The sequence below is a fragment of the Rhinatrema bivittatum genome, chromosome 11, assembly GCF_901001135.1.
Source record: "Rhinatrema bivittatum chromosome 11, aRhiBiv1.1, whole genome shotgun sequence".
Classification (NCBI taxonomy): domain Eukaryota; kingdom Metazoa; phylum Chordata; class Amphibia; order Gymnophiona; family Rhinatrematidae; genus Rhinatrema; species Rhinatrema bivittatum.
The window spans coordinates 67,668,329-67,683,273 of record NC_042625.1 but is presented as its reverse complement, the minus strand read 5'-3'; the positions used below and the strand labels follow the sequence as shown (position 1 = coordinate 67,683,273).

The following is a 14,945-nucleotide window of genomic DNA, read 5'->3' as shown; positions in this document are numbered from 1 at the left end:
TGATCTGCCGGACATTTACAGCCATTTAGAGAAAATATCTACATGACCTTTGCCTTCTGTCCCATCCCATCTCCAGGTAGTTCTTTATGTAGCACATAATGTGCTTATAACAGGCAAGCCCTCATTAAGCTCAGAATTACCCTAGAAACATTTCATCTGTCTAGCAGTGATTAGTGATCCATGCTCCTTTGTAAGCTTCATCTGTGCACTCATCTTAATCCTGGGGGCCTAGAAATTCATGCTTGGAGGGAGGAGGAGTGCTGAAAATGTCACACAGAGCAGGAGACTGTTAAAAATAGATTGAAAACTAGGAGGAACCACATGAGGAAGACCGGGCTGGATTCAGGCACAGGCAACATAGACACGTGCCTTCGGTGCCAAAGTCTGAAGGGGTCCCAAAAACTGGGATTCCCGCTGCTGCGCTCTGCTTTCCAGGGAGAGGGGAAGGCCTGAAACTGGTGCACTAAGCTTTCTTTCTATGGGCGCCATCATCTCAAATCCAGGGAGGAAGGGAAAAGGAACAGAACTGATTGAGAGACATGAAAGGAAAAAATCCAGACAAAGGGTAAAATTGGGCAGATGTCTAGCACAATGCTGGGGAAATGACTTATATTTGCAAAGAAAAGATTGTAAAATTCAGAATACAGTGGATGTAGAACAAAGCCAACGTAGCATCCAATGCATCAAAATTAAAAAAAGTTATATTAGTAATGCTTCCAAATCTGGTTCCAAAAATCAGAAATTCCTGTGTTGGCGTGGTACAAGAAAATGCTGCCCAGGTGAGTGAGTGAAGCAGAGCTAGGCAGGGGTGGAGGGATGCCAGCTGAGAATGCTGAGAGCGTGCAAAGGCAGTTCTCCGGGCTCACCTCTATGCCTCCCATGCAGGTGGTGGGACGTGGGAACGACCAAGTGGCCATCAGTTCCAAGTTTGAGACACGAGAGGAGATCGGTGAGTGGGGGAACTCCTGGTACTGGGCTAACGTGGAGGCTCAGGCTCACCGTCTGAGTGCCCCTGGATTTGCCACATCCAGGTCAGATCTGCTCAGGTTTTCTCTGTGAAATGCCCAGTGTACTGTGCAGAGAAAAGGGGTTATTAAATTCAGGCTGGGTTTTTTTTTCTGCTAATGACATACAATAAGCTTCCAAAGAAAATTAAGCAGTTAGCAGCCATACAACTAAATGCATAGTTACAGCCCCCAAAATCTCCTTAGCATGGCTTGTGGCAGCATAGGGGGGCAAATCTCTTAGAAGTAATATTTGATATTTACAGAGTGCCATTTAATGTACACATCACTGTACAAGATCATTCTGATGATTAATGCTCCTGTCCTGCAGAGCTGACACTCTTGGATCTGAGCACAGGGGAAGGTTTAAGTGCCTTGGTGAAGGTTGCACAGGGAGTGACTTCCTGAAGGTCACACAACAAGGGTTCAGAGCATCCCTCCCAATACTACAGAGAACATGTCCTTTCTTTTTTTCGCAGCGGTGATCCGTAACTATGGCAACTTGCTGTTGGAGATGTCATCGATTGTGCCGGATGGCATCGTATCCTTTTTCACCAGCTACCAGTACATGGAGAATATTGTGGCTTCCTGGTATGAGCAGGTGAGGCACTCCCCCCCCCCCCCCCTTCCATCCCCCGCTCCGGAGTGCCATGCGTTTTTTTATGATGACAGCATGGCCCACTGCAATCTGTCCCAGACACTGTAACCTGCCCCCCTCCTCCTCTCCTGCAGGGAATCCTGGAGAACATTCAACGGAACAAACTCCTCTTCATTGAGACCCAAGACGGAGCAGAGACCAGCATGGCACTGGAGAAATACCAGGAGGTGGGCTGCTCAAACGTACCAGAGTAGCATTTCTTTTAAAACGTGCTGGCAGCATGCATAGCTGGGTGTGCCAGGCCAGGGATATAGCAGGGCATGTTTTCTCTCTACATTGTAAAAATGTTAGGGGCTTCAAGTGAGCATTGTGGCAGGTCTGTGGCTGCGTGCACAGCAGTGTTAACCCTAGAGCTGCTGGGGGAGGGGTCACATCACAGACTTAAGGATGGCGGGACAGGCAGTGGAGGGCTGGTGGGGTGTCCCAGGCCCTACCAGCCAAGGTGTGAGGGGAGGCATGGGGGCGCAATAGGCCATGGGGCCAGGCTCAGAAAGGCTGGCGGGCTTTCTTAGGCCCCACCAGCCGAAGGAAGTCATCTGAGGTGGGAGGGAAGAGAAGAGGGGGCAGATAGAAGACGAAAGTGTTGGGTTGGCTGGGAAGGGCAAGGCCTGTAAGCAGTGGCAGAGTGAGAAGGGAAGGTGAAAGCAGGTGCATACACACACACACACACACCTTACCCCTCTCCCCAGGCACATACTTTACTCCATAAAACATACATCATCACCCCTTTCCACACACACATCCCATCCCCCACAGGCACAGGTGAGGAAAGCCGTACCTCCATCCATACACATACACACAGGGGGACAGGGACAGAGGGGAGCGTGCTGCCAAGCCATAGATACACACACTCCCCACGCCCGCCTGCCACGCCACATACGCACCACCCTCGCACCCCTTCTGCACGCGCTGCCCCAATGGTGGGATTGGCCAGTGAAGCGAGCAGAGGCACAGCCCCCTAGTACTAAATTAAAATGCTTTCAGGATAAAACAGTATCGGGAATGTTACTCCATGTCATAAGGGACAAGGCCCAACTTGGCTGGATTTTACCTCCAGTGGATCTCTAGTGGTGAACAGGATGGGGTAACTGGCATGGAGTAGTGGTTCTGATCCCAACAGCAGTGAGAAAGTTGGGGTGCCCTGCATGGGAGGGACCATCGTTAAAACCCAAAGTTCAGTGAGCATAAGGAGGCTAGATTGTGTTGTTTGTTTTTTTAACTGCCTTGCAAACCTTAGTTGCTGTGTGGATTATCATAAAATTTGGCAGACATAGAAGGGCTTAAGTATTGATTTAGTAAGAATCAGAGCTGAAGGTGGCATAGCTTGAAATGGAAGCGGAGGTGGCGGAGGCCATTACTGTAATACATTTTGGGCAAGCTTAGGACAGATAAAGCGTTAAGATGGCAGGTAACAGATATGGGAGATCCTGTTCGTACCCTAGATCAGTCCAGACGAGTGGGTTTTGCACCCCTACCAGTAGGTGGAGGCAGAGAATAAAAACTTTTCAGGCATTGCTATAAAACCCAGAGTGGAAGAATCTCAGCTGGGCAGACTGGATGGGCCAATCTGGTCTTTATCTGCTCTCATTGACTGGGTTACTGTGTAAGTTTCAGCGCGCAGACCTGGCTCGACCTGGTACCCTAGAAAGGCTCCACAGCCCTGAAAAGACCTGCTGGAGCCGTGCTGCTGTTTTGGGGATGTGGCTCATTTCCTTCTTCCAGTTTTTACCTGGCTGTCAGTCACAGATCTGCTTTTGCTCTGGGTGGTTTTTATTTTTATGTTTTACAGCTCAATTGGAAGCCTTCTTTTGCTGCTCCCTCGGGGCTTTTTTCCTCTGTATTTTATCCTCTCCTAACTCACTTATCCCAGTCATTGAAGCAACAGCCCTTAGCCAGGGGCCGTGCACCAGGCCGCCTCCTGAAACGCTGCAGGGGCCATGAATCTGCTCATTATGGGTTGCCGCTGTGTGACACCCGAACCTCCCTCGCCCTAGAGGCTGTGAATGCTCCCTTTGTGGCATCCTCAGCTGGGAGCTGCCACTGAGCTACCTGGCCGGCTTGTTTTATATTATCTGTCCCGTCCCTTAAGAATGTAAAGCCACGGCACTTGGATAAGTTCCTAGAGGAAAAGTCCATAAACTGCTGTTAATCAGTAAGGAAAAGTAGCTTGGGATCTATTTAATGTCTGGGTACTTGCCAGGTACTTGTGACTTGGATTGGAAACAGGATGCTGGGCTTGATGGACCCTTGGTCTGACCCAGTATGGCATTTTCTTATGTTCCTATCTGACTTGTGCCTTGCCTGGTATGTTGCATCTGCAAGATAAAACTTTGATTACTGTGCGGAGTTTGCCAGAAAGTAGCAGTGAACATGAGCCTTTCCCTGCAGGGAATTACTTTTTTTTGCTTTCTGCCTAGGCATGCGAAAACGGCCGGGGGGCCATCCTGCTGTCCGTAGCCAGAGGAAAGGTCTCAGAGGGCATTGATTTTGGTATGTGGCATATTTATTTATTTATAGGCCGCTTAAACCAAGGCTTCTAAGCAGCGTACAAATCAACGTTCATAATTCAGACAAAATAAAACATATGAAAGAGATTAGGTTGTACAATCAGTAATCTAGACCTGGACAACTGCAGCTATCTTCTGCTGATAGGAGAGCAGGCTATTCTTTTCTTCTGGGGTTAGATGAGAAATTTATGAGTCCTGGCAGGAAGTTCACACTTTTGCAGGCTCTGGCTGGTATGCTTGGCTTGCTGTGGGCAGGAAGTTTACATTGCTGGGAGTCCTGGCTAGAAGTCCTGGGGCACTGCTCAGAGGAAGCTCACATTGCCAGCTGCACTTGCTCTGCTGCCATTTGAGTTAAGTTTGAGGAAGAAGCAATAGGCACGACCCTCAACTCGATGTAGCCGAGGAGCAAACGTACACACAGGAGGATGTCAGGTGTGTGCTCTCGGTGCCATGTTCTAACTACGCCTTTTCTCTCCGCTCTTGCAGTTCATCACTTCGGCCGTGCGGTGATCATGTTCGGGGTCCCGTATGTCTATACGCAGAGCCGGATACTCAAGGTGCGTCCTTCTGGAATCGAGGGTAAGGCCCAACAAGCCGTTACCTGCAGGTCCAAGTTTTTACCCCTCCCCAGTTAGTCCGAGGAGCAGGAAGCTAAGCCAGATAGGGCTGCCACAAGGCAGTACCACTTGCTATTCCAGTACTGAGAGTGTCATCCCCCCCCCCCCAGCCCAGTTCTGCCAGTGCACTCAGTCCTGCTCTGCAGCCCCACTTGCCCTGAGAACCACCCCTCACGTAATTCCACAGCTTTGCCTGCCTCATTGTCCTGGTTTGCTGATGTTTCCCTGCACTGCAGGCTCGCCTGGAATATCTGAGGGACCAGTTCCAGATCCGTGAGAACGACTTCCTGACTTTTGATGCAATGAGGCATGCGGCACAGTGTGTGGGCAGAGCTATCCGTGGCAAGACGGACTATGGCCTGATGGTCTTCGCTGACAAGGTAAAACCAGAGAGGAACATAAAGGCCAGGCTGGGAGTGTGTGTGCTGTCCCCCTGCTGCTGCCACATTTCCATGCAGTGGGCTGGGGTAGGCTGTTCCCCCTGATGTGCTGGGCAATTCCCCTGCGGTCGTCTGGATTTTAGGATCATTACTTCGATGCGAAGCTTGGCCGCCAGGCTGTGCCAGTGTGCTCTGTGCAGGCTTCCAGATCCTGACCGGTTCTTAATGTCATTGCCCCAGCCTGCTCATTGCTTTCTCCAGTGCTGGGGAAATCATGAAAACTATTCTAAAGAACAGAGTCGCAGAACATATAGAAAGACATGGCTTAATGGGACACGGCATGGGGAAGTCTTGCCGCACCAATCTGCTACATTCTTTTGAAAGAGTTAATGAACATGTGGATAATGGGGAGCCAGTGGAAGCAGGGTATGGGGATTTTCAGAGGGCGTTTGCCAAAGTGCCCCGTGAGAGATCCCTGAGAAAATTGGACGAGAGGTGATGTCCTACTGTGGACTCCCAACTGGTTAAAAGATAGGAAACAGAGAGTAAGGCTAAATGGTCAGTTCTGTTCATAGCCCAGATCAGTCCAGACAAGTGGGTGTAGAGGATGGGGCTACCCCTACACCCTGTCCATGGCTCCTCATCTCAAGGGTGGCCCTGGCATTCAGCCTTTTCTTTAGATTGAAATGTAAGAATCCTAAGTAACTCTTTACAATTCCGAAAAGTGCTTTTTTTTTTTTTTGCTTTCTCTAGACTTTTTACATCTGTTAGACATTTTCCATCATCTGTGATCCAACTACCTAATTTCTTTAATTTGCTCCAGTTTGATTTCAATCAGCAGATATTTCAAAATTGTTTTTATTCTTTTGCTGATCATTATCCTAAGTTTTGGTGTTCAGTCTCATTCTGTAGACTGCTTAGGTTGCACATAATCCATTTATGAATTCTTAGATGTCAGTAGGGACTGTATTAGCATGCCAGGTCTTTAGCAAATTAATGCCTTTTTGTTCTTAGCCCAGTAGTTCATCCTCTCTCCGGAATCGGTGCTGGATTGATCTTTTCCACTGTTGTATTTTGTTTATATTAAAACTTTTAAATGTACTTGCATCGAATATTTTCTTGGCAAAAAAATTATATTAATACAAGAAATAGAGGAAAAAGCAAAAAACTGTAGAGGAAATTGAATTAGACGCCCTCCTCCCACTATTTCTAACCTGAGACCAGTTGCCATGAACCAAGGCTCCTCCTGGGACCCTGTCCCATGGACGCTAAATCTGGCCACCACATGTCATTCATGTCAGTGACCATAACACTCTCACCTTTATTTATTTATTTATTTATTTAGGATTTTTATATACCGGCATTCGAGACAGCAGTCACATCGTGCTGGTTCACATAAAACGGGTGCATAGTAAACATAACTATAACAATGGTGCTGAAAAGGCAGTTACATATAACAGGGTGATAAGAACTTGGCTGAGAAGGAAGAGAAAGGACAGGTTATTAATTCACATAGGTAAACGATAGAAGATATGGTTAACCATGGTGTAGGTGGAGATTAGGGGTGGCTTGGAGGTGTTAGATCAATTGACTTGGAGGTGTTAGATACTTTACAGTATCCGCAACCAACCTGAGCTGCAGAATTACCTGATCTGGAGATTGAACCAGTGACCCGGCATATGGCAGCACAAGTATTGTCACAGAACCAGCCCACTGCTATTTTTTTTTTTTTTTTTAGAATTTTAGGATAGCTTCATTTTTATTGTTTTTTTTTTATTTTGTTTCTGATGATGGTGAATTAATTGTTTTGTGTTGTTTTTATTTTTAAGCGTTTTGCCCGCGCTGACAAACGTGGAAAGCTACCGCGCTGGATCCAGGAGCACCTGACCGATGCCAATCTAAACCTGACTGTGGATGAGGCAGTGCAGGTGGCCAAGTACTTCTTGCGTCAAATGGCCCAGCCATTCCGCAAGGTGAATTCCATGTAGTGAGATGAGGGTCACGGGCATCTGCCCTACAGTGAGATCAGTTTCTTATCAGGGATGGCTCTGGCTTTACAGAGTCTCAGAGGTACTCGGTTCATTGAGTCTGTTTCTAATCCTTCCCTTTCATAGTAACATAGTATATGATGGCAGTCCTGCCCACTGTTTCCTGTTCACATTGCAAGGAGCTATCCCAGCTCCCAGCCATAGAGGTGGCCACTTGTGGGCTATCTACTTTGCAACAGAAAAGAAGGCTTCTGAGATTGCTGTATCTGGATGGGTGCCCCTAATAATTTTTTTGTTCGGTGTCCTATCCATGTCAGATCTTCAGGACATGTCAGTAGGGGTGGGGTTTTTTTGGATCTATGCAGATATGTGGACCGTAGATGCATGTGGCCAGGAATGTAGACTTGTTTAGTTTAGGGTTTTTTTTTTTCAAAAAACATTTTATTAAGGCAGCAAGGTAAACATACAATAAATCAAATCATTGACATGAGCCATACAGGGAAACAGCTCTTCCCTTATACAAAGAACACATGAACAAGAGACGATGTCGTTAGAGACAGTGCTTCCCAACTAAGTAAATATAACAATGCTACCAGACTTTCTCCCTGCTTTATTAGCTAGCTAGATCCCCTGTCCCCCGTTTCCCCCTATGCATCTCTTTCATACGTTAAACCCCACCCCGTCCATTCCACAATCAAACCTACTATCACATCTTCAAGGAACAAGGTAAGATAAATCAAGTGAGCTAAATGAACAAATAGCAAAATAGCAGCAAAGTCAAAAATATCAGGACTGATAGCAGACTAACGCATAGCAGACAGGCATGAAAACATCGTCTTACATTACAATTAAGGAGGAGCTGAGGGTTCTACGTCTAGTATGCCCCCCACTTGACGAAATATCCCAGGGCTGATATGGCATTTCTTGTGTCCAGATGCAATTGTGCAAAAAAGGGTTTTCACGTTTCCGCATATTTTTTTGCAACTTTTACGTTTTGCTACCTTCACGTCTAACCACTTCATCTGCATGACCAAAGACATTTTTACATTCCACAAACGTAGGCACTTCATCCCCTACCAGGTACATAGGATGCATTTTCAGGCCATTAGCAGAGCTAAATGCAGGAATTTCCCATAGTCCTGTTGATGTTTTGTCGCACCAAGCATATTTCCCAACAGTAGTAACTCCCCTGTTTGCAGGAGTGCAGGGATTAATCAGTTAAAACTGCATCCCAGAAAGGGAAAATTTTAGTACAGGTCAATAAACGGTGAAGCGGTGTACCATTTTCAGCCTGGCATTTAATACATAGTGGCGAAGAAGCCAGCTTCATACACTGTGATGAAGTAATTTCTACTGCATCTCTCTAAATGTCTCTGGAGTGATTTCCTACTCCAGTAAGTGCTAAGGGAACTTAAGTGATGCGATTGTAGGCACATTTTGCTCAGCTTATGCCATTTAGAAATAGAGTTCCTCTTAGTGGCTATTATTTGAAATTCACTAATAAAGGAGTATTCTGCTTGAAAACCGTGAGAAATCCAGTGCAGGGTTGTCAAATAATGTCAAGCCTGGAGAAGAGCAAAAAATTGTGTGCAAGGCAATTGATAGCATCACTGTAGGGAATCAAAAGAAAGGCAAACAGATTCACCCTCCTCGTAAAGGTCCCCAACGTGCTTCTGTCCTATCGCACTCCAGGAACGGAAAATAGTGCTATATTCTAAACTTGTTGAGACGTCCTTGTTGCCTATGAAAGGCAGGAGCAGTGATAGACTTCTTTAGTTCTAGGTTGAACTTTTGGTTCCAAGTCACGTGTTTTCTTCCTCATTGATTTTGCCATCACCCTGGGTAGATAAGTGTACAAGATCCCATACTTAATCCAACTCCCAGTCTTCCCCCACCAACCCGTATCCATGTCTTACCATAGATTTTGTTATCTAAACAGTTACCAGAACTAGTGATGATGTTTCCAAAACATTTGATCTTCTAAATCCCTGGACCTAGCTACCACCCACCTGTCGGCTCCGGCCTGGTGGGTTTTTGAGGAGTTGTAGCTTGCTGGTGCCACTCTGGCTACCCCATGACTTGCAGTATTGCTAGGTTGTGCTTCCTTTTTCCGTGGGCAAGCACAACAAACTGCTATACAAGATGAATGCTATGATATCTGACGCCAGGCCAGGTTGTTTTTCTCTCATAGTTCAGAAAGTTCAACTTTGGCTTCTGAGAATGTGTGGGAAGGCTGGATTCAGTTGACAGATGTAAGGATCCAGAAGTTGCAGACCCAGGTGCATGGTTTATTGAGAATTCAGAGAACCATGGTGTGAATTTATCTTCAGGTATTAGGTTCCATAGTGGGTGCCTTGGATTTAGCTCCTTGGGCAGAGGGCTTTATTTTTTAAGTGGTCTCCTCAGTCCCAGGTGTATTCACCGAGGCTCTCTCTGTTGACATAAGCCAAGGAGAGTTTTGCTTTGGTAGCTGGTATGCAAGAACCTGGAGTGAATCTCAAATCTTGAGTCTCCCGTTTTGATAAAGATGACCTTAGATGTTAGTCTCCAGGGCAGGGGCATTCACTGTTGAGATGTAGTTACTCAGGACACTTGGAATCCAAAAGAAACCAAGGGTTCCATCAATCGGGTGGAAAGCAGAGCGATAAAGACACTCCTTCAGTTTGCTCCCATTCTTCAGGGTCAGGTAGTCAGGATCTTGTGTGCCAATTCTACAGCAGTGGCATATGTGTTTTCCTGATGGGGCACCATGTGTTGGCATTTGGCAGAAGAGGTAGATCTCCTGTTAGACTGGGCAGAGGAGCATGTAAAAGGGCTCTCTGTTATCGATATCGCGGGACTAGAGAATGTACAAGTGGACTTCCTCAGTCACAACATGCTAGATACTGGAGAATAGAATATGCCCTAGGAGGTGTTCTCCCAGGTTGTGTCCAAATGGGTAGAATAAGGGGTGGACTTGATGGCGGTCAGCAGCAACACATAGGTGCAAAGATTATTCATCCAAAGGTAAACGGATCATCTGGTTTCGATGTTCTGATAAACAGATCATCTAGTTTTGGATGCTCTGAGTCAAGACTAGCTGGTTCAGGGTTTTCTTTTGGTGTTCCCTCCATGGCCTCTGGTGTGCAGACTTGCAGAAGATTCCTGGACATCAGGGACTAGTATTATTTGTAACACCCGACTGGCCAAGGGATCCCTGGTATGCAGATCTAGTGAAGATGCTGAATGGAATCCGCTATTGTTGTTGACTCAGGACAGGGGGCCGATGGTTCATAAGTATCTGTCTCGGATTGTTTTACAGCTTGGTCCTTGAGAAGTCTCATCTGTCAGAGAAGAGATACTCTCAGAAGGGGTGGGGGGGGGAATTGGATAAGGGTTGGCCCTTGATTCCCTAAAGGTGCAGGTAGTGGCTATTGCCAGTTACAGGCATACCCTTAATGTCTCCTCCGGATGTGTCTCATTTCCTTCAGGGATTGAAGCATAGTCTGTCTCTGGTGTGGACATACCTGGTTGGTCCTCCATTTGAGCCTCTGAGAGAAGTGTCTCTTAAGTTGCTTACTCTTAAGGTGATGTTTTTGATAGCAGTCTGTTCTGCCAGATGAATTTCGGACCTGCAGGCTCTGTGATGTAGTAGCTTTTTTTAGGTTTTTCAGACAAGGTGGTGAAGATTCACATGGATCCTTCATTCCTCTCTAAGGTGGTTCACCCGGCTGGTATATCTCCCTTCCTTTCAAAGGGATTCAGGTGGAGGCAAGTTTGCTCAACTTCATCATTTAGATGTTAGGAGAGTTCTTCTGTGGTAGTTATTAGTAACTATTAAGTTTCTGAACCTCAGAACATCACTTTGTTCTGTTTAGTGGTTCTAGAAAGGGTGGAGCAGCTTCGAAGGGTCATTGGATTAAGGAAGTGATAGGGGAGGGTTGCATATCTAAGGGATTGCTGCTTCCCAAGAAATGAAGTGCGTACTATACCGGGGTGCAGGCGACTCCATGGGCAGAACTTAGCCTGGTGGCGTCTTTGGACATTTGCAGATCGGAAACCTGGTTTCCCTTGCATACTTTTTGAAGCACTATCATCTAGACCTTCAAGCCAAAGAAAGGATTTCCTTTGATTCTGAAGTTTTGAGAGCAGACTTGGCAGCGTCCCACCCAGTTGAGGGATAGCTTGGGTACATCCCATGTGACTGGACTGGCCTGGCTGGATGAAGGAGAAATTAATTTTTACCTGATAATTTTTTTTCCTTGAGTCCATCCAGACCCAGTCCAAGACCCTCCCCTGTTGTGCCAAGTGTACTAATCTCCTGCTTCATATTCAGAATAACTGCTTGTGTTTGTTAGCTGGCATGACAGATATTCAAGCAATAAACTGTATCAAGGAATGCAGGATATGTCTGTTCCATTTCCTGTTTTCTGTTCTTCTTCTTTGGAACCCTCTGGTTTTTGAATAAGGGATAAGAGAAAGGTTTAATGTTTTAAAAATGTTTATCTTAGCTTGTTACAGAGAAAACTAGCAGGCTGAGGTCAACACGACAGCTTATAAAGTGTGATATCAACAAGCCAGTTAGTCTCTGTGTCCATCTGCAGGTTCAGAGGCATAAACCCATGCATTTGGACTGGTCTGGTTGACCTCAAGGAAAGAAAATTATCAAATTTTATCAAAAAATAAGAATTAATTTCTCCATCCAGTCTATCCAACTTTGTCCCTGGTACAATGCCAGATCCAGCTGATCTCTGGCTTTCTGTTCACATCTTGCACCACTTCTCCTAGGCTTTCTTGAATTCAGTTACTGTTTTTGTTACCTTCCCTGGGAGTCCATTCCATGCATCCACCACCCTTTTCACTGACAAAATATTTTCTGAGTTGCTCCTGCCTCACAGTGACCTTTTGTTCCAGAGCAGTCTTTCCTCTGAAAACAGTTTGCATCTCATGTGTTATTTATACATTTGAGATAGCTGAATATTTCTCTCATATCCCTCATCTCCTGGATATAAATACATAGGTCCCTAGGTCTCATCTTATACAGCTTTTGGTTCAGACTCTGTGCCATTTTGGTGGGTTTTCTCTTTTCTGTCAAGGTTGGGGTTGGGGTACATACTGTTGGATGGATCATATCTATAACATGTTCCATCCAAGGTATAGTGTAACAGGGCAGGCTGGATTAAAGGGAGAACAGAAATAATTGTATTATTTATCACAAAGCTTGGTAAGACATGAGGGGGTTGAGTTTTGGCCTACGGGAACTTTTATGCTTCTCAACCCAGGATGGGAGAAAATCAAGGAAGAAGAAAACAAAACTTGTCCTGGATAAGGAGAGAGATCCATTGTATTCAGCCACCTTTAACTGCCTGTCTGGCAGCCTCCAGGTGGCGATTAATGATCAGGCTGTCCCAACAGATTTTGTATCTCTGTATGATCCAAGCAGATTATGTCACCTGCCCGGATCCTTTTTATGCTCCTATCTGATTGACATCAGGGACGGAGAACCTTCCCTCTTTGATTGTAGTTCTTTATGCATGAAATTGTAGTGCTCTAAACTGTACCCCACTTCCCCAGCTGTGGCCTAAATGTGGCCCTATCCACTAGTGAGAGACACGAGTCTTGCCCCTTGATTGCTGACATCTGTATAAGCAGAGGAAGGAGTTTCAGATGGGAATTTCTTGTTGATGGGAGCTGTAAAGAAAAGGTTTCATATCTCATTGCTGTTTTTCAGGGCTTGATGTATTTCTCTGTAGGTTTATAGGAGAAGGGAGTCTTATAGCCTGACTGCAATTGTATTGTTTCTACCCCACTTCTGGCAGGAGGACCAGCTGGGATTGTCGCTGCTCACCCTGGAACAGCTGCAGTCCGAGGAGATGCTGCAAAAGATTGAACAGATTGCACACCAAGTGTAATTGTGCCACATCTTCAGCGAAGGGGAGCACAGCAGGTGTAACTGCGCTAGAGAAGGAGAGTGCAATGGCTGTAACGTTGCAGCGTTAGTAAAGAACGAGAGCACGCTTGGGGGTAACGGCACCATTCCAGCGGGCCCTGGGAAGAAGGGCCGGGCCATGCAGCATACATGGGTTTATTCCTGCTGTTGGGGGTCTCTCATCACAAGACCAGTAGTAGTATTTTTAAGAAGCTGAGACATTTCTTAGGGATACAAATGGAACTTCCTGCCTGTTTACAGTAGTAAAGTCCTTGGGTTTTTTTTTATTCGTGTTGTATACCTGAAGAAATTATTTTAACATGTTACCTTTCTTGGTAAACATTTTTAATATCCTCTTCCTTATCTCCTGCACCCTGACACTGCCACTGATTCTGAGCTTGGATGAGTCCTTTAACCTCCCTGTGTCTCGCTTCTAATCCCTGGCTCTGCCTCTGATGCAGTGTGTGAGATCTCTGGGGAGAGTCCCTTTATGTCCCCAGGCCTCAGTCGTCTCTGCCTTTGCCCAGAGGAACAGCAGTATCACTGTCTGCACAGGTGAGCCAGGAAATGCTGTGAGGGAAGATGAGCAGCTGCCAGAAATGGCCAGGACTGCCACAGGTAGGAGAAAGGAAAGGCTAACTCTTGGCAAATTATTCTTTGGGAGTCTGAATAGCTCATAAAATACAATGTTTATAGGGTAGGGTACCTTTCTAGCACCGCCAGATGCCTCATACAGTTCTGATTGTTTTAATCTCCTTTCACTAAGAAACTGAAGATATCAAAGAAGGGAGGCTGTCAAAACCTGGAGCTGCTCCCAGCATTCTCCTATGACTCTGATTAGGTTAGAGTCAGGGCCGCTTCTGCAAATGGAGGCGTGGTCCCTTGTTACCCTTGCATTTTTTGAGTCTGAGAAGGCAGACAACTTTTTGTACCATTTTTCTTAACTGAATCTTCCAGCAATGTAGAGCTTTAAATAACTGGCTTGTGCTAGTTTTGGTTGAATAAAGCACAGAGGTTGGTGGAGAGGATTTTTTTCTTAAGTGTTGTGCCAGAAAGCACTTATTTTATATTTGAAAACACTAAAATAAAAAAATACCATTTTCGTAAGATGTATGGTTCATTTTGAGCACTATTGGGTAAGTCTGTATTTATAAATCTGTCCTGCCTTCGCTTTCCTCCCCATTCAAGTCTATAGTAGCATTGATTGGTTTACAAAAACGTACAGGTAGGGGAGCAAGATGGAAGAAGGGTTGAAGAAAAATCTTATTTCAGGGCTAAAACTCCTTCATGGGTAGCTGTGAATGATTTAAAGGATCTTGCTGTCCCCACCTAAGGAAAGCCCAGACAGCAGGACACACAGACTGCATGTTTAGTTTTTGTTTTTCCTGTTTCAAAATGTATTTTATTTTTGTTCAAAGCTTGCCTTTCCCCCCGATAGTAATAAATAAGCAGACATGCCTCTTTGTACAACAGGCAGCAAGCAACTGGCTACAGGGTGTGAGTGCCAACAATAGCCCCAGCGCTGCCCACACGCAAAACCATCTTTGAGGTCCCTATTCAGAAGCCTGGATATTCAGCAGCATAACCAGGTAAAAGTGCTGCTGAATATACTGATAAAGTTACCTACATAACTTTTCCACGCCCCAGGCTTTTGAATACTGGAAAAAAAAAAAGTAGCAGGCCAGCAGTGCCAGAGTCCCCTGCTAGCAGGGCCAAGCAGCACTGAATGCCCCTGTTCTCCTGGAACAGCCTCAGCCATACAGATCCCCTCCCCACCTCCAACAACCCTTAATCTAAAAATAGTGGTGTGCCAGATTTCTGCCCAAAAGCCCAGCAGGAAGCGGAGAGTCTCTTACTTGCTCCTGCTGGGCTGAATACTAAGT

General features: G+C 45.9%; 1 protein-coding gene across 3 annotated transcripts in view; it reads left to right on the top strand.

Annotated features, from left to right (window-relative positions):
* ERCC2 (ERCC excision repair 2, TFIIH core complex helicase subunit) overlaps positions 1 to 14,169 on the top strand; it is a 43,788-nt gene extending 29,619 nt beyond the window's left edge. For 2 of the 3 annotated variants that reach the window (XM_029571703.1, XM_029571702.1), the window contains 8 exons: positions 886 to 949; positions 1,484 to 1,605; positions 1,737 to 1,829; positions 4,080 to 4,152; positions 4,656 to 4,726; positions 5,023 to 5,166; positions 6,996 to 7,139; positions 12,953 to 14,169. In XM_029571703.1, the coding sequence (XP_029427563.1) occupies positions 886 to 949; positions 1,484 to 1,605; positions 1,737 to 1,829; positions 4,080 to 4,152; positions 4,656 to 4,726; positions 5,023 to 5,166; positions 6,996 to 7,139; positions 12,953 to 13,045 (804 nt within the window). In that variant the 3' untranslated portion in view covers positions 13,046 to 14,169. Of the gene's footprint in view, positions 1 to 885; positions 950 to 1,483; positions 1,606 to 1,736; positions 1,830 to 4,079; positions 4,153 to 4,655; positions 4,727 to 5,022; positions 5,167 to 6,995; positions 7,140 to 12,952 lie in introns of those variants that run through there. The other variant, XM_029571704.1, reaches the window with a different exon arrangement.
* The last annotated feature ends 776 nt before the right edge of the window (positions 14,170 to 14,945 follow it).